The sequence below is a fragment of the Mytilus trossulus genome, chromosome 2 (assembly GCF_036588685.1).
Source record: "Mytilus trossulus isolate FHL-02 chromosome 2, PNRI_Mtr1.1.1.hap1, whole genome shotgun sequence".
In the NCBI taxonomy this organism is placed as follows: Eukaryota; Metazoa; Mollusca; class Bivalvia; order Mytilida; family Mytilidae; genus Mytilus; species Mytilus trossulus.
The window spans coordinates 25,988,057-26,013,591 of NC_086374.1; the positions used below are offsets into that span (position 1 = coordinate 25,988,057).

The following is a 25,535-nucleotide window of genomic DNA, read 5'->3' on the forward strand; positions in this document are numbered from 1 at the left end:
TTGAACAGCGGCATACTACTGTTGCCTTTATGTATGTTACTTAGGTTGTGTCAGTTGATTAGAAAAAACATACTTTTCTGATTATGGCATTGATTTTTTTTTTTACAGAAATAAGTATTCTTATCTCTCTTGACAAAAGAAGGAAAGTTCACAACCACCCTTACACATTGGTATATCATTGCAGTGATGTAATTAAATAAAAAATCTTGGATGCATTTGAATTCTGTTATATATTCCATGGTTTCACTATATATTTTAATCTGATATTATTACCTATTGTGTCAAATTCCTTGCTATGATACTTACAACCAGATAATGTTATGGGGAATGTAGCCTAAACACTATTAAATATAATGGTGTCCGTCATTTTGTTTGTTTTTACCCCGTATTCATGGTTGTCGTCTATTGAATACATATAAATGTTATAAATGATCGAAACATTAGTATACCTCTATATATTTAAAAATGTCTTTATAAATGTTTGAAAAAAACTAAATTAGTTGCTTAAATGCAATACATCAATTGGAATGTTTTATTTCAGTCAAAATTGCTAGTGAGTTATTATCAACGTTTTCCTTAAAACCGATAATTTGTTCCTGTTTCTCCATCTTTATTTGCTCTGGTATTCTGTAAAAAAGGAAGACAATATACAAAGAATAAGCTAAGTGGACACAAATAAAATAACGAGAATGCGTAATTATTTTCATCTACCTATTATATTATTGTAAATGACTAATTTGTGTTAAGTTATTATGGTTTTTCTGAAATTGTTTAAAATTTTACAGCAGATATACTGTTACTTTTTATTATTCATCCCTTATGTTATTGTTTTTTATTTACTTTGTATCATAGATCACATTTATTTGTTTGGTTTATGTTCACTTGCGTTAATATGTGTTTTGATTGAGATAGACCATTTCATTTTATATTCATAGTGTGTCTTTCTATGCTGTGATGTTACACTATTGTTTCAGAATAACGTTATATAATATATTAATCCCTAATTAATTTGCAAATCGTCAACTACTGTATTGGTCCTTTTGAATATAGCTCTTATTTTACACGTCTATAAACTATGTGCCGACGACTACTTTCGTTGTTTATACAAATGCTTAATCGATTTCGTGTGAATCATCATGCACGATAAACGTGAATGGAATCCTTAGTCCCCGAAAAAAGTTCAAATATACAGAATAATCAAAAACAAAATTGTTGGAGAATTACAAGAATCGATTTTTTTATTTTTTTATTTTATAGGTGTGAAATCGGAACTAATTTCTTACAAATTTTAATAAATTGGCATTGAACGTGTAGTCAGTTTTTGTATATCTGAAACAATCTATTTAAAAACTGTTCTCTCATCGCTCCCGTTTTTTATATGACACGTTGACTTAAGTTAATTCCTTTTTCTGCTGTGCATTTGAAGTGTCACAGAAATCGTTTACCATAGCAAACCTCATATCATTCCAATATTATATATTTGACCCTGTTCCATCTATCCGGTATATCAACTTAAAGTCACGATTCTGAACGAGTTGATACTATAGATTCATAGATTTTGGTTTTCCTCGCAGTTAAGATCACGTTATTTTAAACGACGTTAAATGAATAATAATGAGAACTCTTGATATAAAATTCGTTCTTAAAAACATTTTTCAATCATGCAAAATGTGATGTATTAAATGGAATGCGGTTGACAGCAGTATAGTACAGTCATGTTACTTTTTTAAATGTGTTATATTAAAATAAAATTAGATACCACACTTGTCAGAACTCCATAGCGACGACACACAGCATTTTGCTCTTGAACCGACAACTTCACAGCTCCCTCCGTTACTACATCCGCCTGTACATGGATCATCTGCAAAAGAAATCAAACCACATTGCACATCATTAATATACACTCTAATCTAGACCTCAAATGGTTCATGGTCTTAAATGATAAAATAAAAAACTGACTCAAAATATGATAAAATACTCAGAGGTACAACAAAACTAGAGGTTCTAAAGAGCCTGAGTCGTTCAACTTAGTCTATGAATCATCAACAATTGACTCTCTCAAACACTAGATACTATTTTATTGATCTTGCATTGCTAAGCATTTTGTTTTGTTTACTGTTTAAAGTGTCCTTATCAATTTCACCTGCATATGGGATATATATTTCTGACTCGATTTTCAAAAGTCTGCAATATCCTTTTTGGCGTTGATTTGGTGTTGTTTTTATATGTCCCACACTATTTTTATTATACTATGTTTACTTTTTGTATGCGTATCTTTTATTTTTTGCTCATCAAACATGTGCTTTGTCCATAGAGCGTTTAAATATCATTAGTTTTTCTTTGTTGACATAGTTGTTTGTGTTTTTAGTGATTAATATAAGAACACAGTGTTGACTCCTTTACCATAACTTTTCATTTTTACCTATTATGTCTTTTTATTTTACTTGTCAATGTATTCGAATTGTATGCGACTGTTATATAAGTAAGAGATTAAGCTATCTATTAAGCCAAGTTCAATCACCAATTTTCTGCATAAGGAAGTGCCTGTACCAAGTCCAGAATATGACAGTTGATTTCTATTGGTTTGGTGTTTTTGAGCTTTTGGTTTTGCCATTTGTTAAAGCCTCGGTCACACCTTACCGGATAGCACGAACGGACGCCTAACGGATGAAAATAAAAGTTGTCCGTTGACAAAATTGTTATCTGTTGGGCGTCCGTTGATGTACTGACCGAATAAAACGGACGTGTAACGGATGCATAATGGACACATACCGGATATGCAACGTACGAGAAATGGAAACGTACCGGACAGAACGAATGTCGAACGTACATCCAACGGACGAGTACCGCATAAAACGGACACCTAACGGAAGCGTACTTTATAAACGGATGAACAAGATATACGGAAAAATCAAAGGCAACAATAATAACAAATGTAAATCGCATAATTATTCAAAATGTCTCTGTGTAACTGGTTTTTGTTTGGTCTTCAAAATTCCTCCAAAGGGCAGTTTCTGACCTGAATAAGAGCTGTTGAATGTACAGACGTGCCTATACTCTAAGATCGATTATGAATAATGAGAATTCATGAATTTTAAGAAATCTGACATACCAATAATTGGAATTTCTGACGCGAAATTTTCAATTGGCTATTATCTATTTCAGATCTTGGAAGCATGCTAAGTAACACCAATGGAACAGCAAAAGATATAAGAGCCAGAATAAGCAAAGCCAGATATGTATTCTGCCAACTACAGCCCATATGGAAGAGAAGGTCAATCAGTCTGAAAACAAAGCTCAGAATATACACCAGCAACGTGAAGCCAGTCCTTCTATATGGGGCAGAATACTGAAATATTATCAAATCAGACATGAAAAAGCTTTTCCTCATTCCATAACACCTGCTTGAGGATGATCTGTAAGATATTCTGGCCCAATACTATTTCCAACAAAGACCTGTACCACAAAAACAATCAGTGTTGTATGGAAACAGATATTAAAAGGAAGAGATGGCATTGGATTTGCCACGTATTGAGGAAAGGAAATGAGGATATCACCAAGATTGCTTTGAAATGGACACCTGATGGTAGACGAAGAAGAGGGAGGCCAAAAGAGACCTGGCGCAGAATGATAGAATCAGAGATGAAAGACCTTGGGAAAACCTGGAAGGAGATTGAAAAGAAGGCAGAAGACAGGCAAATGTTGAGAGTACTGGTTGAGGCCTTGTGTGCTGACAGGCACGAAGAGGATGAGTGAGTGAGTGTTTCAGATCCGTTCATCATCCGTTTTTTCTGTTAGGTAACACTCCACAGTTAGAAAATAGAATTAAAAATGGGCCACAAAATGTTTTATCATCTCCTATTCCTGGATTTCTAATACATTAACATAACTGTTCGTGTTTTACATGTGTATATGTATGTAACCAGCAACTTCCATATATTTGATTTTCAAAAGTTAAAAGGGTGAAAAATAATTCCTGTTATGTGTATCCATGGCAACATTCTGCATTTTTTAACCATAAAATATTGCAAAAAGGTGGGTGAACATGTCACATATCCCCCTAAAATTTGGATCAAACTAGAATTTCAATGCCTTTGATTGATACCTTTTTAGAAACTGTTGACATTCATCTTCCTAATGATCAAATAAAAAATGGGTGTCTTTCACCTCATTTTTTCGTAAAATCTAATCACAAAGTTCGTGCGAAAAAAAGTTGTAAAAAACATTACAATTATTGACGGACCAATGTATGGTATGGACATGCAAATACGGACTGTCACACAGAAAACAGCTTATATTACATACATTACATAATCTTAATGATCATATACACCCAATACGATGACTATTATAGTACTCAGCTATCCAAAATGAATTTTATTGCACACTAGCTCTCATATTTGAAAAATCCACAGGGGCCAAAATGCGAAACTACACACCTAACTGTGGAGTGCTACCTTATACGTCAGGTAGGAGTCCGTTTGTCATCCGTTCAACATCCGTTTTATCCGTTAAACGTCCGGTTGAAGTCCGTTGGTGAATTTATCTTCCAGACCTCCAACGGATGTATAATGGACACGTAACGGAAACAAAACGGAAACGAAACAGACGAGTACCGTACAAAACGGACGCCTAACGGACATTTAAGCCGTTGGACGTCTGTTCCAAGTTTTGAACCTGCTCAAAATTTTCCACCGGACAGAACGGACGTCAATGAATAAAACGTACGCCTAACGGACATGCAACGGATATGGACGAACGTCTAACGAATAAAAACGGACGTCTCACGGATATGAACGGATTGAAAAAAAGTTATCCGTTAGGCGTCCGTTCGAGCTATCCGGTTAGGTGTGACCGAGGCTAAAGGGACTTCCCTTTTTTAATTTTCCTTGGAATTTTATTTTTTTATTTAACATGTTCTCTATCATCTTCAGTTTTTACTAAAAAAAGCAAATAGTTTTCAAGATAGTATGCTAAAACCCCAAAAATTATAAAACTTGACATGTAAGAAGAATAACTCCAATAAGAGTTATTTGACGATTTTGACCAGGTTGTCATATTTCTAGAGCTCAATTTGCAGACCATTTTCACACTATTAAAAATATCTATCTATATATCATAGTTTTCAAGATAAAGGACACAAACTATAAAATTGGGTAAACATTAATATTAATATTAAAGAAGCAATAACTCCACAACCACTGAATATTTAGCAATCAGACTAATTCGTAGATCTTGTCTTTCGGACTATTTCTGCATATTTAAGGAATGAATCTAATTTGTATATCTGCAGATTATTTTTGCTATGTAAGGTTTCTTTTTATCTATTACAAGTGAGAATAAAAGGAACATACATCATTTGTAAAATTCGTCATCTAAGGACCGATTATTCCCTGAAGAAGTCGTCTGACAGTTTTAAACGACGGACGCCAAGTAATGACAAAAGGTAATAATGTACCTATCTAACTCAAATAATATCATTGTTCTCTTTCCGTCAATTTCCGCCAGAGGAAATTATTCCAGCGTTTATGTCATTTGAATAATATGCGGACAAATGATAGAGTTCAAAGATATCAAAAGGGAATTCAAATTCATAAGTCTTAATTTAAGGCACAATGCCATGGCAAAAACATCAAAACAGCAATACTCAAAACACAACATATAAAACTTAAGACTGAGAATTACTAACCCAACCAAGACTGGGTATTTGCTCCGAAAGGGAAATACTTTGAAACTTGCCGTGTTGCTCATGTAAGTACAAAGCCATAGATAAGTCCGATATGGTAGGCCAGATTCGAAGAAAAGAGGAGGGAATTTTGGCTACGAAAATAAGAACATATCTGTCGTAATCTTTTTAAATAAGGTATCCAATAACGGTCAACTGATTGATGATGACACCCGTAAACTATACGAAAGAGTGATTTTATCACTTGGAACTCTTTAGCTTCCTTATAAGCAGCGTTCCCCTATCAAAAAAATCATAATAAGAAATACTTGCCAAAAAATATCGTAGCAACTGGAATATATATACTCCGTATGCAAGTTATGCTGGAATGTTGATACATAGAAATAGGAAATTCACAATTGTGAAGCTGCAATCATCTCTTCTGTCGTAAAATTGTGTTCTCAATCGATCTTTATTGTCGATTTCTAGATGTAAGTCAAGAAATGAATCAGACTCAACTGTAATGGTTGTATTTTATATCTAAAGTTCTATTGAATAACTACGTTAAACATAGTCATCAAATTTCGAATTATTTAGTGAGAAAACATAATTTAAATCGCGTTATATGAAGTTCAAGGATATTGCAATGTTTTCTTCTTTCTAAGAAGATACTGCGTGAAGTTAGTATCATCTAACAAAGGAACAAGTGAACAAGAAGAGAAGTTGGTTCACATTGGATTGTAAATTGTTTAAGGTGGTATGGGAGTCTAAAATAAAAATGATAGAATTTGTTCATACTTTGTCAAAATGTAGTATCTATTGATACATGTTCAAAAATATCATAAAAATGATAGGTCATCGCGCATTTTCTCAAGCTACAGGTTGTGACAAAATGACAAATTTTGTATGGATTATACAGGAAAAAACAACATTTTGTGAATAGAAACTAAACAAAATGATAGAATTGTAAAATGAATTAGGAAAAGATTGCTTTCAGACAATGCTTTGAGAATATCAAAAGAAAAGATAGGGTCACCGTACGTTTTTTTCGGCTAAAAGACAAAATAGGAAAATTTCATGTAGAGGTCTTCAGAAATTTTTTTAGGGTTACCTCCCCTTAAATTGCCAATTTGAAAATATTCAAAAAAATATACAAAATAATCTACATTTGTAAAAATATTAATATTTCTAAGTTATATTCTTATAAATTGGTTCTTTTAAATGAAAATTCACATTAAATATCTGCATTCCTGCATCAAATTTCACTAGCTTGATAGAAAATATGGACCTTAGATTTTCTGTTTTTTACAATCCAAGATGGCGAAAGACACCCATACCACCTTAATGATTATTTTTTTTAGTAACCAGGATTTCCTCCTCGGTATATGTCGTAGAGATATAGGTTGAATTTCCAAATGAATTATCAGTATATCAGTCATTTATAAAGCATTTTATATAATGTGATTTACACACAAAAACGATGTTGTTTGTACGGATTTCATCTGCGGGACAACACTTTTAGACAGGTTTTATTGCATCATCTGTTTTAAAGATTGATGGAGCAAGGGTATTTTTAAAAAGACCCATTTATTTTTTAAATTGTTTCAACGACATAACAGCTTTAATCCATTCGTAAAGAGTAACTTTGCCTCTTTTCCCGCGGTTGACCTATTGCTTGTCATAATCCTTGACTGAATGCATCATCAATCAGTACATTGAAGTTGTGGTTTCAATTGATGGATTTTATTCTTCGATATTTCTGTCCTTTGGAAGTGTTATTGTTAAGGTCACCGGTGATAACATTATAAGTCGGATTATATATGAATAGGGAAGTACATGTGCAATCAGAAGGTTTAGTTTTGAAGTAGTCAATATTGAAAACCCGCAACATGTGTTTGTAATTGAAAAATTAAGTTGAGATTGGTTTAGTATTGGTACAAGAAATGATAGATAAAGACTGATCATGAAAATAGGGAGGTATTTTAGAGTGAACTGATTTATGATGAAGGATATTTCCCAAATTGATGGCACGGAGACCCTTGTTGGTAAAGGAAATATTTCGAAAAGATCTTTTCTCTTTTTAATCTTTTCCAATACGAACTGGTTTGATAAGTATTGGTCTCGCAATATCCGATATGATAGCTGTAATTTTTATTGATGTTGAAAGAGGGTTTCTAACAGTGGTTTCCAAACATAAATTGTACAAAAAAATAAGTTTTGAAGGGGTAATGAATAAATCTACGTGCTTATAAATTGAACACTAAACGACTCCTGTATAAATGGCTGCAGGTAATTAATAAAGATTGGTGATCTTAATGACGGTAACCATGACTGAGCAGAAACTGTTATAAATCCTATAGTTTACGACATGTCAGAGAATAAACATAGAAACTATCTTAGCTCTAAAATTCAGACACATGGCATCATTATCAATGAGAAAAAATGCCACACAGATTAAAGGACAAGGATACAAACTACTCTAGAACTGTTTTAAGTATGATGTAGTAGTTGTAGTCTGTTTAGGTAGTTCATACGTGTTTCTCGTTTCTTGTTAGTGTATAGATTATACCGTTGGTTTTCCCGTTTGAATGGTGTTACACCAGTATATTTTGGGGGCCCATTATAGCTTGCTGTTCGGTGTGAGCCAAGGCTCCGTGTTGAAGGCCGTACCTTGACCTATAATGGTTTACTTTTATTAAGTGTTTCTTGGATGGAGAGTTGTCTCATTGGCACTCATGCCACATTTTCTCAAATCTATGATGTCTCATAATCTGTCCTAAGAGTTTTCTAACTGATGAATAATAAAATAAACAGAAAAAGAAAGAAAATATATGTAAAGATAAAACTGCATAATAGTAATTATATTATTAGAATAAAAAGAAGAGATGAGAAGGGATACACGATTAACACAAATAGTGTTTGGGGAAATAGCTCTCACAATTAAAAATCTTCGAATACCTAGGGTCAAATAAGAAAGCGCAACAACTGTTCGATATCATATGCAAAATATAAAAGCGTCATCTTACGAAACCACTTTACACTATAATAGGGAAAAAATGGGTGAAGGAGAAAAACAGTAATTAGAAAAAATATAATAGGTCTTTTCACAGAAAAGAGGAGTGGAAACACCTAATAATAATGATACTACTAATAAGTATAATAATTATCATTTGAGACATTTCCTCATCACATGTTGATGATTTTTTTATATTACAAATCAATATACTAGTAACCTATAAAAACTTATAATAATGTATACATGAGCATGCGTGAGCATAAAGGGCGATGCAAATTTTCAATGTATACCTACTCTGACAGTATGTTCCGTAGTAACCGGACGGACAAGAACAATACCAACTAGAGCCGGATATTACACAGGCTCCGCCATTGTTACATTGTTTATTAGTGCAAGGTGTGTCTAGAATATAAAATGACGCAAGATAATATGAATTAAAAACAAATACATGGACTTTGGTTATTGAAGAGTAGGTTAACGATCAATGATTAAAATATTCTCTAAACTGATAATAGAATAATAAAGTACATTACAAGTACCTTACATGTGAATACATTTGGCGTAAAATATCATTTACAATGGTTTCGACTTAGATTTATTAGTAGAGTAATGCCGAGTAAGGACGAGAAGTAAAACAGGTCAACCAAATGAAAAAAATTGACAAAAACTGTCCTCTTCTTCAGATCAGTAGAGTTCACCCGCTTTTTCAACAACGAGTTAAAGGTACTGTTATCTAATACAATTAATGAAGCCATGTTATGTTTAAACGAAAATAACAATTCACAACTTAGCATTGATAATCAGCTCATCATGACTCAATCGATTAACCTAGGGTGTCAATACACAAGTACACAAAATCAATCCAGTACAGCTTTTTCGTACCAGCCGTTTCAACAATGTCACCGATACCCGCAGTCACATACCTTCTAAATCCACTTACTATCCTACTAGTTAAGTCTGGATTTGAAATTTTGTTGCACAAATTATAAAATAGACCTGAACAGAAGTGTAAAACGAAAAAGCACCTTTAATACGAAATTCAAAACAGTTGATGTAGAAGTTGCACATTGTAAAGAAAGAATTGGTGTACTGAGACAAAGTGCACAGTTTTTGTAAAATTTGCACGATGAGCACAAAGTACTAAAAAGTAGACTTGACAAGCTATTCTAGTAATACAAGGTTTGAGACAATTTATTTTTAGCTATATATGAAAAAACAAATTAATACTGACATGGCAACCAACAGATAGGAACATGTAGTGTAACTGTGTAACAAGAGTACACAGTATACATTTTAAATTACAAAAATGGTTAGCATAGGAACTAAACACATATTTATTTTAAAAACAGGTGTTGGCATGACACGGGTTATGTTCCTCTCACATATTTTATGATAGTATAATACCAAACCCCTAACGGGAGGGAATGTGCCTGATATTCATATGATGAAGACATAATCTTTCAATCAGTTTAATTGAGGTCTGGAGCTGGCATGTCAGTTAACTGCTAGTAGTCTTTTGTTATTTATTTATTATTGTCATTTTATTTATTTTCTTTTGTTTTATCTTCTGAAATCGTACTCGGACTTCTCTTGAACTGAATTTTAATGTGCATATTGTTACGCGTTTACTTTTCTACATTGGCTAGATGTATAGGGGGAGGGTTGAGATCTCATAAACATGTTTAACCCCGCCGCATTTTTGCGCCTGTCCCAAGTCAAGAGCCTCTGGCCTTTGTTAATGTTGTATGATTTTGAATTTTAGTTTCTTGTGTATAATTCGGAGTTTAGTATGACGTCCATTATCACTGTACTAGTGTAATTTTTTTAAAGGGGCCAGCTGAAGGACGCCAACGGGTGCGGGAGTTTCTCGCTACATTTAAGACCCATTGGTGGCCTTCGGCTGTTGTCTGTTCTATGGTCAGGTTGTTGTCGCTTTGACACATTTCTCATTTCCTTTCTCAATTTTATTCTACGGTTATCTCGTAACTCATTTTATATTGTTAGGGAATTTTACAACTTCAGTATGTCATGATCCATTATTTATATACATTGAATTAAAAGTTTTATGACCGCAAACTGTATGTACATACACAACAATAACGCATAATACGATACGATGGAATGAAGAGTTTTAGTGATGAAGTGAGAGAATATCTTAATCATAACGCATATAAATTTGAAGAACTGCTAAAAAGTATTTCTGTAGATACTGATGCTTTTTATAACGATGTGAATGAAATGAATGTTATTCTGACAAATATTCAAAAAAAAAAAAGAAAAAAAAAAGATCATACACATAAAGAAGTAGAACACTGTGATAATTAAACTGTTCGTAAACCGAGAATAAATGCTGACTTTAAACGAGACAAATCATGGATTACAACAGGATTGCAAATTACTATATAATATATCTTCCTATATCTATTTAGGAATGCTCTTTAATATGCAGCTGAACATAAATCACTCCATGAAAAATAGACTTAAACTGAACATAGATAAACCAAAAATAAAAAAGTTATGGAGACTAAACTGAAGCGCAACTATAGTAGCAAACAAGGAAACATGTTAAAGTCAATGAGAAAATCGAATTTGAAACGTTTTTTCCCGAATATTTAAAATCGCAAAACAAAATCTGTTTCAAGTAACATTTCTATAGGACAATACGTCATAACTACAACCCCTTTCATTTCATAAATGTGACCTACCGAATTAGACTATTTACCGGATTTGTTATCTCATAGCAACACGACGGGTGCCACATTTGGAGAAGGATCTGCTTACCCTTCTGGAGCACCTGAGAGCACCCCTAGTTTTTGGCGGGGTTCGTGTTGTTTATTCTTTAGTTTTCTGTGTTGTGTCATGCGTACTATTGTTTGTCTGTGTGTCCTCTTTATTTTTAGCCATAGCGTTGTCAGTTTATTTTCGATTTATGAGTTTGACTGTCTGGTATCTTTCGTCTCTCATTTAAAGAAGGTTTAAGAAAATTATTCAAGAATAATATCTCTAGGCTATATTGAACCAATAAATTATTGAAAGCAAGCCAGTTGTGTTACCTTTACTGTGTTAACTTTTTTATGTGTACACTTGATTTTTTCCAAAAACTTTGGGTGAAAAGTATGATAGTGCCTTTATCAAACATAAGTTCCGGTTAATGATTCTGGAAATCATTAGTGTTTCATATGGTAAATCTTTTTACAGCTTCTACCAAAGATTGCTAAAATAGAGCTATGAACACTGCATTGTCTCATACATACAGTTCAGATTAATACCTGGCCACGGAACTCATAATGAAATATTTACAAACACGGTCATCTCAGTACCAGGATCTATGGCAAACGACACGACTTTAATTTTGAAATTACCGATAAATATCACATAAGTTACAAATGCTTCGTGGGAATATTCCAACTTCACCTGCATATAGGATATGTATTCTCCAGCTTATTCGGTATGAAAGAGCTGGTATGACAAACAACTTCTCGTCATTTAAAAAAAAATATCTAAAGGAACCATGACTTGGTTGATAAATATTCCGTATCAAATAATACACGATGGTCTTGAAGTATAGATTTTTGATATTGAGTTTGATTATTATCTTAACGTTGTATAGTATTCTGTGTTTGTCTTTATGAATATTACTTTAACTGTTATTCTGTTTTTGTGATATCCATTTGACGTGACTCTGTACTTAAACACCTCGTCATTGTGTGATTGTTCTATGATAATTTTTATTCCTGTTTTTATTTTTTCTTATGTGCTTCGTCTATATGACTTTTTGTGTTTATTTGATGCATATGACGTTGGTCTGTACTTATAAATCACGTAATTGTAATATCGGCTATGTTTTCATCCTTTTTTTTATGTATGCTTGTGTGCTTTGTCTATATGCCCTTTTGTCCTTCTTTATTGCATGTTTTTGTGGTGGTTAAGATTATAATACAATATTGACTGCTTTGTCCCTGTTTACGGAGTATTTGTCTGTTGTGTCTGTTTGTTTTGTTAATACATCAGTGACAATATAGAGGACTTTGAAGCGACTGTCATACAAGTCAGAGGTTTAGCTAGCAGTAAATAAGATTTTATCCACATTTTTTACATAAGAAAATGTCTGTGACAAGTCAGTTATATGACAGTTGATATGTTTGAGCTCTTGGTTTTGTCGTTTGATTGGGGGCTTTCTGTTTTGATATTTCATCGGAGTTAAGTATTTTTGTGCTTTTACTTTTTGTTAAATAAAATAAAACCAATATATTCTCACTTGAAATCAAATGATTAACATGAGGGAAATTTGTCTTCAGTTTTGTAATGATATTGGTCTGACACAAGGAGAATCACCTGGTTTATATACTTTTTATGTCGACAAAAATTGATAAAACAGGGTTTTCTATCACGTGACATGAGAATGCTCAATCTTAATTTATAAATGTATGCTGATAATACCGTAATTTTCAGCGAAAAATATACATGATCTTTAAAATTATTATAGATGTTGTACAATATTGCTTTTAGAAACAGAGGAGCTTGACGTAATGAATTCGTATATCGAGGTATTTTATTAAATGTTAATGGTTCTTTTGCTTATACTTAGAAAATGTTGTCAAATTAAGGTAGAAAAAGTTGTTTTCACATAATTTAGTAAAATTTAAGATTAAAGATACACTGCGTTCTTTATTTGATACATATGTTTCAATCATAGTGAATTATGATATCAAAGATTGTGGATATCATTAAGCAATTGAAATTGGAACTCTTCACTTATATTGATAGGCAACAAGAATGCTACAAATTACATGGTGTATTTCGAAATAGGTAGCGTTCGATTGTATGTACATAGGTCCTATAAAATTGCGGAATATTGGTGTAAATTGTTAAAACCTGTCAATTGTATTCTGAACAATTGTTATGCAGATATGCTGGCGGCTAACAATGTTAAAAGTAGAAAAAAAATTGAATTCATCATGTAAAATAAAAGATTTATTAGTTTTTATGGCTTAAGTCATGTATGGTTGACACAAACTGTTTTAAATGTAAATGTTGTTTACAGCTGATTTCAAACAGCGTGTTACTGATAGGTTTGTATCCGAAGCATTCTCATTTGTATGTGTGTTCTAAATTTCAGTTTACAAATACATATATGAAAGTCAATGGTTTGCAGTTTTATCTTAGTAGACCTGTTATTTTAATTTAAAAAAAAACCATAAGCAAGTACCATATACATGCACATAACTTAAAAATTGAAACTGGAAGGTTTTCAAATAGAAACGTTAGAATATGTTATGTGTGCAACTATAATTCGGCTGAAGATTAATTTAATTTTATTTTGGAATATATTGGATACAAAAATATTCGTATGAAGTATATATAACCTTATTTTTGGAGAAATCCATCAGTATAACTATTTAAACTTATAGATAAAGGCAACAGTAGTATACCGCTGTTCAAAACTCCATGGACAAAAAACAAAATCGGGGTAACAAACTAAAACCGAGGGAAACGCATTAAATATAAGAGGAGAACAACGACACAACACCGAAACGAACCAAGCATCAGACAAAACACCACGAGAATAACAAATATAACATGAAAACCAAATACATGAATTTGGGATAAACAAGTACCGTGCCACGTCTCATCTCAATATCTCAAAAATAAGAGAAAACACAAACGACTCAACGTGAAAATGCAACACACACAGAAACGAACAATAATATAATATAAAATTGTTTCTTGTTCGTTATATAAAAGAATTTAATAATTTTGGGAAGTATTTATGTATTGCCGAAAATCTTTGAATATATATATATTAAATTATGTTAATAATATCATGCTCCTACATTTGTTTTAAATTGATGAAATGTATGTTAATGGATGATCTTATAATACTATTTGATACTTACTATATTTAATGTTTATATATTAGTTATACTTTATACCTGTAAGTCATATTGGTGTTTTGTGAAAAGAATATATATAAACAAATCTATACTAACACTGACAGTATGATCCGTAGTAACCAGACGGACAGGAACAGTACCAACCGGAGCCGGATATTACACAGTGTCCGCCATTGCTACATTGTATATTAGTGCAAGGTGTAGCTAGAAAATAAAATGACTCAAGATAAACTAACTATAAAAATATACTTGATCTTTGGTTATTGAAGAGTAGGTTCACGATCAATGATTTAAATATTCTCCAAACTCAATGTAATGAGTATGATACATACAATAATAAAGTAAATTTCACTAAGAGAAGGGAAAAGTTTTAAAATAAAGCATGATGTGTAAAAACATTCCTCCTTTTTTCTATAAAATCATATTTATCCCGTAATTTGTTGAAATGTTTTTAAAGTTATAATAAACATCTAATAACTTTATTTGTTCCAATTAAAAATACTCATTCAAAAAGCAGTTTTTTCGATTTCACAGGACAAATAAACTTGCAAAAATCTGAGAGTAAAAGCTAAGAACAACCTTGTCAACGATTACTTTTAGACAATATCAGCCATTTAAGTGCGTTATTCGGATCTAATAAAATATCCAATGAATTTGTTGTTATTTGTCATGCTGTAACTTTAGAGCAAGGAGGCATATCGATTTAATTTGAAACAAAAAAGTGAATATCACATGCAACTTTTTAAGTATTTTTTCATGGAAATGTAAGAAGATGACTTCATTTTGTACTATGTCGCCGGCACGCTGGCTTGTATTATCGTGATATCGTTTATTTATATTAATCAGCAATCAAAACCTTGGTTACAATTCATAAAATCCTTAGTAATTCCTACAATGAAACTCATTAAAAATTGTAAATTATGCACGTAAACGAGTGGTTCGTTAGATACAAACATGATGTTTCAGTGAGTTTTGATTAACTGGATAATTGAATATTCAGGATCATATCATTGGGTGGAGTGTTGCTTTGTGAGACTGTATAATGTAGTTTTTTTTTGACAACAATCAATTTGTAAGAACATTATTTTTGATTTGGAAGATAACCCTTTAATTGCCAATTCAATTCACACGATTCTTTGCAATTATTAAGATAAAGCAAAATATAAGAAATAACTTCCATTGGCATTACGATGTATCTAATAAACTACGTAGTGGGACACTTCAATTAAATACTGTGGATTCATTAATATTCGTTGGATACCAATTTTCGTGGGTTTCGTGGGTACAGGAGAACCACGAATTCAAATGTTCAACGAAATACAAATTTTGTAAAGGAATGAGTGTAGACTTTGCCAAAACCACGAAATTAAATATCCACGAATATGTAAGCTTTCCTCAAACCACGAAAATTGGTACCCACGAAAATAAATGAATCCACAGTATATTTTTGTTTGTCCTTTAAAATGACCGGTAAGGTCACATAATTTACCAAAATAATGTTTTGACCATATATTTATAAAATATATCAATTGTTAGAAGCTGCCTATAACATTCTGACCTTAAAATTATGTAATAATCCAAAGGCAGCATGGAAATGAGGTGTCAAATGATTACTTAGCATTGTAGCATGTGTGTTGTTTTCTGCTGTCATTGTTTCATATATCTTATGTGTGTTTTGATTGCCATAGCATGTATACGCTTTTTGCAAATAAACTCATTCATTCATTCATTCAGTAAGCCAACAACCCACACGTTCTATGATGATCCAGATATTAGTGAGAAACGGTATTTTAACAATTTTCCATTACACGGTGTGTCTGAAAATCTATTACAGATGCTTATATTTTTTCAAAACGTTTAGATACCGTGTCGAAAAATCTAAAATTTTAAATTGATACTATAATTCAGAAGATCATAAGTTTAGAAAAAAGATAAGCTAAAATAATTTATAGGTTATAGCGCTCTTTTTATAGATATATTTTGTTTTTGGTAAAAGGCTGACTCGCACTTTACCTATATTTGCATTGATATTATTTTGGTTTCTTTGTTATTTAGAATTTGATTAAATTTTGGTAACATGTTTTTTTTTATAAATTGTTATTTGGATGGAGACTTGTCTAATTGGCACTCATACAACATCTTCCCATATCTATAAAGAGGCATAATATTAAACACTGTATCGTAGTACAAGCCAAGGAGTTCGAACATCTAACACAAATTCTTAAATCTGACCTAGTACAAAAATTTTACTTTCGACCACAATTATGTGATTTTCAATAGATACAAGTTTGCACACTAATATAACCTACACTGATATCGTATAAATATTTTGTTTGGTAGAATCCAACTTGACACTAGTATGATGTTGGTTTTTTTATGTTTTTGTTTTTATAAAATCCATTACTAAATAGTCCACTATTGGATACGTAGCTTAACCAGAAATACTTGCGACCCTTAACCCTACCCCCTCTCCTCAGAAACAGATACAATGGCATTGTTCACTGTATTATAAAACATGTTAAATGCAGTATTTAGTCATATTTCAGGTTGTATAAAAAGTGCTTACATTGACAGATTGTTCCATAGTATCCACTTGGACAAGTGCATGTGTATATATTCACTCCATTACGGCATGTTCCAGAATTTAAACATGGGGTAGAGTCGCATGGTACATCTAAACATATAAATAAAATACTACAAACATTTGAAATTGAAAAAAGACGTATTAAAATTGGAATTGATTATTGAAAAACGAACAAATTTGATGGAATCTGGTGCAGCCTTGATTTATTGTTCAATTTGAAAAATGATCAACATATTAGCAGTTATTATTCTATTATTTACTTTAGTGAGAGGATATATTCTAACAAGGTACCATGAACATACAGGAATATACAAATAAGGATAAATAAAGCCTGAAGGGATTACACCAACCCCGAATGAAGCGCGACTATGGTTTGACAGGGTAATATTCTCCTTTTTTGAATACATCCCAATCAGTGTAAATCTGCTATTAAGCTGCGGTCACACACTCACGATTTTTAATACCATCCTTGACAGGACCATTCCCGATAAAAATTTGTCAAAGTCTGATCAAATTCCTTGGAATCATGGATGGAAATTTAAACTTTTATTAGAATTTGTAAAACAAATAATTGAATCACGACAACAATCATATATTGTTCAGGAAGCGTCGATATTCAACTGTTTCCAAGCGAATTTATCCCGATAATCCCGTTCTCAATCCGCTTTAAAAATTGTTATACGATGATGACTGATGTACCCATATTTTGACTATATTATTTATTGTGTCAGTTTATTTAACGCATCAATGTAAATATAACGGAATTTGATGAGACTGTCATTAAAGTGAGAGAGTAAGCGCTATAAAACCAGGTTCAATCCAACATTTTCTACATTTGGAAATGTCTGTACATAGTCAGGAATATGACAGTTCTTGTCCATTCGTTTTTATGCGTTTTGTTATTTGATTTTGCAATGTGATTATGGACTTTCCGAATTGATTTTCCTCTAAGTTCATTATTTTTTTGATTTTACTTTTTTTTAATCCAATTTGTAATTGTCGGGACTCTGACGTGAGTATTATTGACAAATTTCGTATTAATAACGGGACAGCTCCGGGACAGCTCCTTGCATACATCATTGAGTTTGACAACATTATGATTTGTCATTGTTTAACACAAGTATGTTTAGTTTGCAAATATCTTACCAAATGTAACACACACATATTGGTTGTTTGAAGCTTCTACACAGTATGTGTTTTCTTGGCATGGGTTTGGATAGCAACGACTTTCCTCCTGTCGAAGAAATACAACTTTGAACATCGCAAAGGTATTTGTTAAGATATTCAATGTTACCTGCTATTTCGGGGGGTCTTTATTACTACTATATGAACATTACAATTCATTGCTGAAGCTTGCTTTTCAGAGAAAGTTAGAGTCTACCATGCTTAGAGGAGAATTGATTCTAAATTAAATTTTGGTTTCAAAAATAGATGCAGATATTTTATATTTTGTTAATGCAAACTGTTTTAAATTATTTAAAATTTATAACACACAGACACAGCTAATTATACAATAAATTATATAATTTCTACAGCAATTTAATATTAATAATTATTGCAATTTTCATTGTTATTAATAAATGTTATATCAGTATCACAAACCTTGTCTTGAATTCTATCCTAATTCTGTTCCATTTTTTGAAAATGTTTAGAAATTCAAATATGACGACCCTTTATGTGTCAATCTCTTCGGCTATTTCGGATGTGACTTTGTATGCGCTTGTTTAGGTTGTTTAATGTATTCGTTAGTCACCACTTCCTTGTTATCATGTATAATTATTATTTAGTCATTTTTATAAAAATACTTTTTGCTTGCAAAATTATGAATTATTCTAAATACTAAGAATGTTCTTACCCAAGGCAGAATACCTTAGCCGTATTAGACAAAACTTTCTGGAATATTTTGTCCACAATCTCCTTCAACTTTGTACTTGATTTGGCTTTCGATTTTTTTTTATCCGAGCGTGACTGATTAGTCTTGTGTAGACGAAACTCGCATCTGGCGTATTAAATTATAAACCTGGTACCTTTTAATAGCTATTATTTGTGTGTTTCTCTGTCCTTTATGTTCTTTCATTTATTTATTTGTATTGTATTGTTGTCATTTTAATGTTTTATTTAACATTGCCATAAAAGCGGGAGGTTTGGCTAGCAACAAAATCAGGTTCAACTCACCATTTTTGTCTTTACATGTCCTGTACCAAGTCAGGGAAACGTCCATTGTTATATTATAGTTCGTTTCTGTGTGTGATACATTTCATTCTTGTTTCTGTTGTGTCGTAGTTATTCTCTTATATTTGATGCGTTTCCCTCAGTTTAGTTTGAAGCCCGTTTTTTTTTTATCTTAATCGATTTATGAATTTCGAACAGCGGTATACTACTGTTGCCTTTATTAATCCAAAATCTAGATTTTAGGTTTTAATTTTTAGCCAAAATATTGGATCTTGAAACAAAATTCAACTGCATATTACAAGAATGTGACAGTTGATATGGATTCGTTAAATGTGTGCTCAGCTTTTGATTTTGCCATTTGCCAAGTTGCCCAGCAACTTACCGTTGAATATTTGCATCGGTGTTCGGTCCTTTTGTTATTTTTAAATGTATAAAGTATGATAAAGTGTTATTGTCAAAGAAATTGCAAAATATACAAAATAACTATCGCAAACATTGACGAATCTAAAATAGTGGTGAAGCTCAAATGATTTTCAGATAATAAGCTGTGACAAAACATTTGATATTTACCTGCGTCCACCCGGAAATGTTTGAAAAATATTCTCCATTCCTGTATACGAGTTTATCATCTGGGTAGGAGATAGACAGCATCTCACATGTTATTCCGTCTCGTATGTAGTTAACACCATTACAACCTTTGTATGCAATGCAATCTTTGATACACATTTTAGGTCCAATTTTGTCTTTTGCAATTATAACATGAGAGTCCATATGCCTGTTTGTCTGAAAGTTTCCTCCGCTTATATTAAATCCGAATATCATTGTTGGAATGCTATATAAAATCATAGGTATTATCATATAAATCATTTTACAAATACTTTTAACCTTTACTACAATATTTCCACTAACGTCTGTGCTGGCAATGGGTTGAATCTTTGTCAATTCTTCAGATGATTAACATAATGAAATGTATTAATTGTAATAAAATAATGAAGTTAAACAATGCTACAAGTTCATCTGCAACTTGAAAATTAATGCATGTATAGTCTTTCATATTAATGCCAGATAATAATCCGTTTTATAATTGGAAAAGCTAATTGGTAATAATTCATAAGAATATAATACCTGATCTGTTACGCTATTTGACAAATTGTACATGTCAGATACGTTTATCCATCGAATCAAATAACATCCAATAAAACAAAGTACAGTAAAAATGCGAACAATGGTTGCAACAACAAAAAACAACACTTGGTAATATCCATGAGTTCAAAACGCATTAGTGGATTTAGCATCATTGGCATCACCAGAAACCATCAAAGCCAAATGTTTTGTAGCCAATGATATGTTTGAAGCAAAACAGCTGAAATATATAATGACAAAGAAGGACTTAAATATAATTGCCAAATCTGTCTATGCTTTTTTTTTCATGAGGGAGTTTAAACCATACTTTCTTTATTATTTATCAATTTATAAACGTATACGCATGAAAAGTATGTTTAAGTTTTGAGCTTGAACAGTATTTTCATCATCCAATAATCTGTGTTAAATATTTTCATCGCCATAGAAGAATATCTACGCGGCCCTCGCTGTTTGACTTTGTTTAAAAAATATTCAATTGGATTCTTCGTCGTCATAGTTACCATGTCAGTGCACATACTTTGATTATATTGCCTGTGATAATGACATAAAATTGAGAATGGAAATGGGGAATGTGTCAAAGAGACAACAAACCGACCAAATAAAAAAACAACAGCAGAAGGTCACCAACAGGTCTTCAATGTTGCGAGAAATTCCTTGCTGACTTTATTTAATTTCTATTTATTTTGCGCTAATTGAAACTTTGTTCTTAGTTCATTGGCATGTCCTTTGAACTTCAAGTACTGTTTTTCTCTTAATATGTAAAAGCTTGTCGTTTCAAAATTGCTTTTTAACCTTAAGCCGTATTTTTGATGAGCCACTGGTGTTTAAAAGACTGAAATTTTATCTTTCATTTCCTTAATTATGACATCACAGAGTACAGTGTATATATTATCTATATCTTACTGGATTTCTCTAGTTTGTTCAATGTGACTTTATCATTTAGTTTACACTTATCAAAGAAAACACATCGTCTGTCACCAAAACTTATTGATCTGGAAGTTTGCTACGTTCACCAAGGAAGTTGAAAAGATTTTTCTGCAATCGACCTACTTGTAATTGTTACAAACAAAATACATTGGGCTTTGGGACATTCCTGTGTATGTATAGTCTGTTTAATCTGTGCAATCTATTCCAAGTCTAACCATCAAGTTCAATTTTATCCATTTCTTTCAAATGCTTTTCACAGATACAAAATGTCTGTATTCACTTTCTCTAAAAATGCTGAACGTAATTCTATATGATTTTGAGTCTATCTGCAAATAATTAAAGAGTCCCAATTTGATTTGTATCATTGTTCCCGATGTTGTCCTACTTGTTTTATGGTTTCATGTCAGTATTGTCAGTGTCAGCAACCGATTAATTGATTTTTTAAGAATATTTCCGTTTGCGGTAACCCTGTTCGATTTACCTTGTGGTACTTCCCGTAAAATTGTATTTGTATCGATCAATCGTTCAATAAAGGATTTACAGTACTAGATGTAAACATATTTGTAAGAACCAATATCTTTTAACTTATGTGTATTTCTTTGTATAAATATTTTCTTATCCTGACTTTAAAAGCTGATTTTAACGAGATCTGGTTTGTTTGAAAATCTTGTTGTCAAACGTTTTGTTGCAACCACTGATATTATAAGCTGTCTATTGGATGGTAAATTTTGTCGGGGCGATTTACGAGTTCAGTGAATGGTAAATGTTTTTGCTATTACCATTGCGTCATTATCGTTTAACTGACCTGCCGATCATGTTTCACCTTTAACTCCTTGATCATTAGTCTTGGTCAGTAGGACAAGAAACGAAGTTTTCAACTTGGCCAAAATTGTTTGAATTAAGTTTACCATGTCATCCAAGTCTAAATCAGTATCAGCTTTTAATATTCGATTTTTTTAGATATAACATCATTTCTTTTTTATATTATCTTGACCATTTTTAATTTCTTTACTGATTTCAACTATCGATTTAATACAGGACAGAAGATTGTCTGCATTGGCAATTTTTGTTTGTTTACTTTCAGGACGAGGGGACCCAATTTCTGATGATACTCTTTTTTTTCAATTGTATATTGGTGTATTTTACATCACATATGCAACTAAAGTTCCCTCTTTTCCATATACATCCACCACATAGATGAAACTAGTCTGCAAATCAACAGGTTTAAATCAACAGGTTTATCGAAAATGTTTCCTACGTCTGTTTACGTAGACAGTCTGTTATATCTTGTTGGGTTTTTTTTTGGTTTTTTAAGCCCGCCACATTTTGTAGGTGCCTCTTTCAAGTTAGGAGCTTGTATTCAATTGATATCATTTTTGTTATATATCATTAAGTCTTTCCACTTTTCTGTGGAAAGACTTATTGTTTTTCTTCTGATTATTATTATTTTTTTTTTCCGCCAAGTTTTGTTCTTGCGATAAATGTTTGTTTCGCAATATGTCGCTTAGATATTTTTCATATTGTATTGTATAGTTTATGCGCTTTTAAATTTCACCCTGCTAAGGCGAACCATTTTCTACGTAAGAGTTATCTCCCTTTTCACTGTTTATCCTCTGTATGCATCTCCTTCGTAACAAAACAAGATAGCGACAAAATTCTTTTTACAAATTGTTCGTTACATCCTCAGTAATTTTTGGCGTATTTGGATCGAAGCGATTCCATGAAATTTTATAGGAGTTATCTTCCTTTACAAAATAAATTTGTCGGTATGTTTATTTAACTCATAAACAGTTAACCGTATAACCCTGGAATGTTTTTATTTGAGTCCCCTAGGTCCTAACTTAGAAAATTAGGTCAAGGTCAAAGGTCAAGGTCAAGTTCTCAATTGTGACTTTTGCTTGTTTTTGCATTTTCTCCGACACTTTGAGAGATACATATAAGAGAACAAGTGCAAAATGTTAGCTTTATTGCAATGAAGATATGCTACATTCAGTCTTATACAATTAAATGGCATCTTAAAGGAGTTGATGCCCCTGAAATGTCTTGATATGAGGTTATTTGATTATAACTTAAATTAAGTTCATTGTTAAGACATTTGACCTTATACAAAAGGTCAAGTGACAAATGACCTTCAAAAATGGCTACCGGAAGTGACCTTAAGAAAACCGGAAGTAGCTTTTTTTGCAATTTTTTCACATAAAAGTACTCAGAATCCATATATTTTGACATATAGATACATGAACAGATTACTGAAGACTAAAAATGACTTCCAACAAACCGGAAGTGGTCAATTATCTCCCATTTTAAATACAAAAGTATGTAGAAACTATATATTTTTGGAATCAGTGTGAAAGAAGCTATCATATGAGACCGGATGTGACATTTATTTCACCGGGAGTAATATATTATCTCCCTTATATCACTCAAAAAGATAATTAAACCATCATTTATCGCCTCAGTATGAACAAACTACTTTCTTATCATAATTTCTTTGGTGTGGAAAGACTTTCAATTGTTCTCTGAACAATTGGTTTTTAATTAATATTGTTATTCGTTTATTGTTTTGTACATAAATTAAGGCCGTTAGTTTCTTCTTTTCCTGTTGTTTTATTTTCATTTGTCTTAACGGGGCCTTGATAGCATGCTTTGTGGTATGAGAATTTGCTCATTGTCGGAGGTCTTACGATGCTTGTAGTTGTTAACTTCTATGTCATTTGGTCGTTGGTGGAGAATTGTCTAGTTATCAATCTCACGACATCATTATATTATAGTATTTGTTATCACATAAGCAACACGACGAGACCACATGTGGAGCAGAATCTGCTTACCCTCCGGAGCATCTGAGATCACCCCTGGTTTTTGGTGGGGTTCGTGTTGTTTATTCTTTAGTTTTCTATGTTGTGTTATATGTACTATTGTTTGTCTGTTTGTCTTTTTCATTTTTAGCCATGGCGTTCTCAGTTTGTTTTAGATTTATGAGTTTGACTGTCCCTTTGGTATCTTTCGTCCCTCTTTTACTAACCACAACAAATAACTCAATGTCAAATATGGAAGTCGACAAAATGGCGAATAAGACTGGGCACCATGTATGCAGATCCTGAAACGCTAGTTGCACTTCTTTTCTTGCTTGTGACTAGTACATTTTTTTTCTAGCAAAACCTCCTACTTGTTATGACAGCTGCATCAAATTACATAATATTGACAACGATGAATAAAACAAACAGACATAATAGTAGGTAAAAAGGTCAAACATAGGGGTACAACAGTCAACATTGTGTTATAATCTTCATCACTATAAAACAAACAAATAAATAACAAAGTAGCACAAAGTAGCACAAAAAGGCATAAAAATAAAGCACATGACAACCAATAAAAGATAAGAATACAAAAATTTACCTTAGCACGATTATAAAATGACGTAATGTACAATTACAGAGACACGTCAAGTGGATATCACCAAAAACACACTAAACAGTTACAGTAATATTTATAAAGACAAATACAAGAATACTATAACCCGTTAAGATGATTAGTAAACGCCAGTACCCAGAATATATACTTCAAGAAAATCGTGTATAACATTTGGGAAGTTGATACGGAATATTTATCAAAAAGGTATTGGTACCTATCGATGGACTTTTTATTAGAAAAAGTACGGTACGTTCTTTGTCATACCCCTTATTCAAAGCCAATCGATGATGTGTATAATTATTTAAGATACTTTTATTGTTATAACATTATGCTGGTAATTGAATCACGAAATTTGCATTTTTTAGAAGTACCAAAATTATTGTAGTCGCACTTTTTTGATTTGTCGCAAACGTGTACTGGAACATCGAAGAATCATCCTCTGATATCAGGATACAAAGACAAAATTTGTGTGTCGTGATATACAGGTTCATTTGTAATGGAATAATGTCAAATTTGATATTAGAAGCGAAAATAAACACATACATTGTCTTTCTAATGTCCGAGTCATTCGACTGGTGTTTCATTATATTCTAATTGAAGATATTAAATGTCTACTTTAGCTAATTTGAAAAAATATATCAATTTACTTTTTATCGATAGATTCAAGTTACTTTCAATAAAACACCTCATCATTATCATAAAATTATTGATTATTATAGACAA

General features: G+C 32.1%; 1 protein-coding gene across 1 annotated transcript; it reads right to left on the reverse strand.

Annotated features, from left to right (window-relative positions):
- Positions 1-518: 518 nt before the first annotated feature.
- On the reverse strand, positions 519-18,420 carry LOC134705682 (delta-like protein C). Its single transcript, XM_063564402.1, has 5 exons — positions 18,306-18,420; positions 17,142-17,249; positions 14,672-14,779; positions 1,760-1,861; positions 519-627 (listed from the first exon to the last, which is right to left on the reverse strand). The coding sequence occupies exons 1-5, from the start codon at positions 18,418-18,420 to the stop codon at positions 611-613; spliced, it is 450 nt and encodes a 149-aa protein (XP_063420472.1). The 3' UTR covers positions 519-610.
- Positions 18,421-25,535: the final 7,115 nt, after the last annotated feature.

Coding starts and splice junctions, on each gene's coding strand:
- LOC134705682 (XM_063564402.1), bottom strand. CDS start 18,420: ATGTTCAAAGTTGTATTTCTTCGACAGGAGGAAAGTCGTTGCTATCCA. Junction 14,780..17,141: donor CTATGGAACAATCTGTCAAT/GTAAGCACTTTT, acceptor TTTATTTTCTAG/CTACACCTTGCACTAATATA. Junction 1,862..14,671: donor CTACGGATCATACTGTCAGT/GTTAGTATAGAT, acceptor TTTCTTTTGCAG/ATGATCCATGTACAGGCGGA.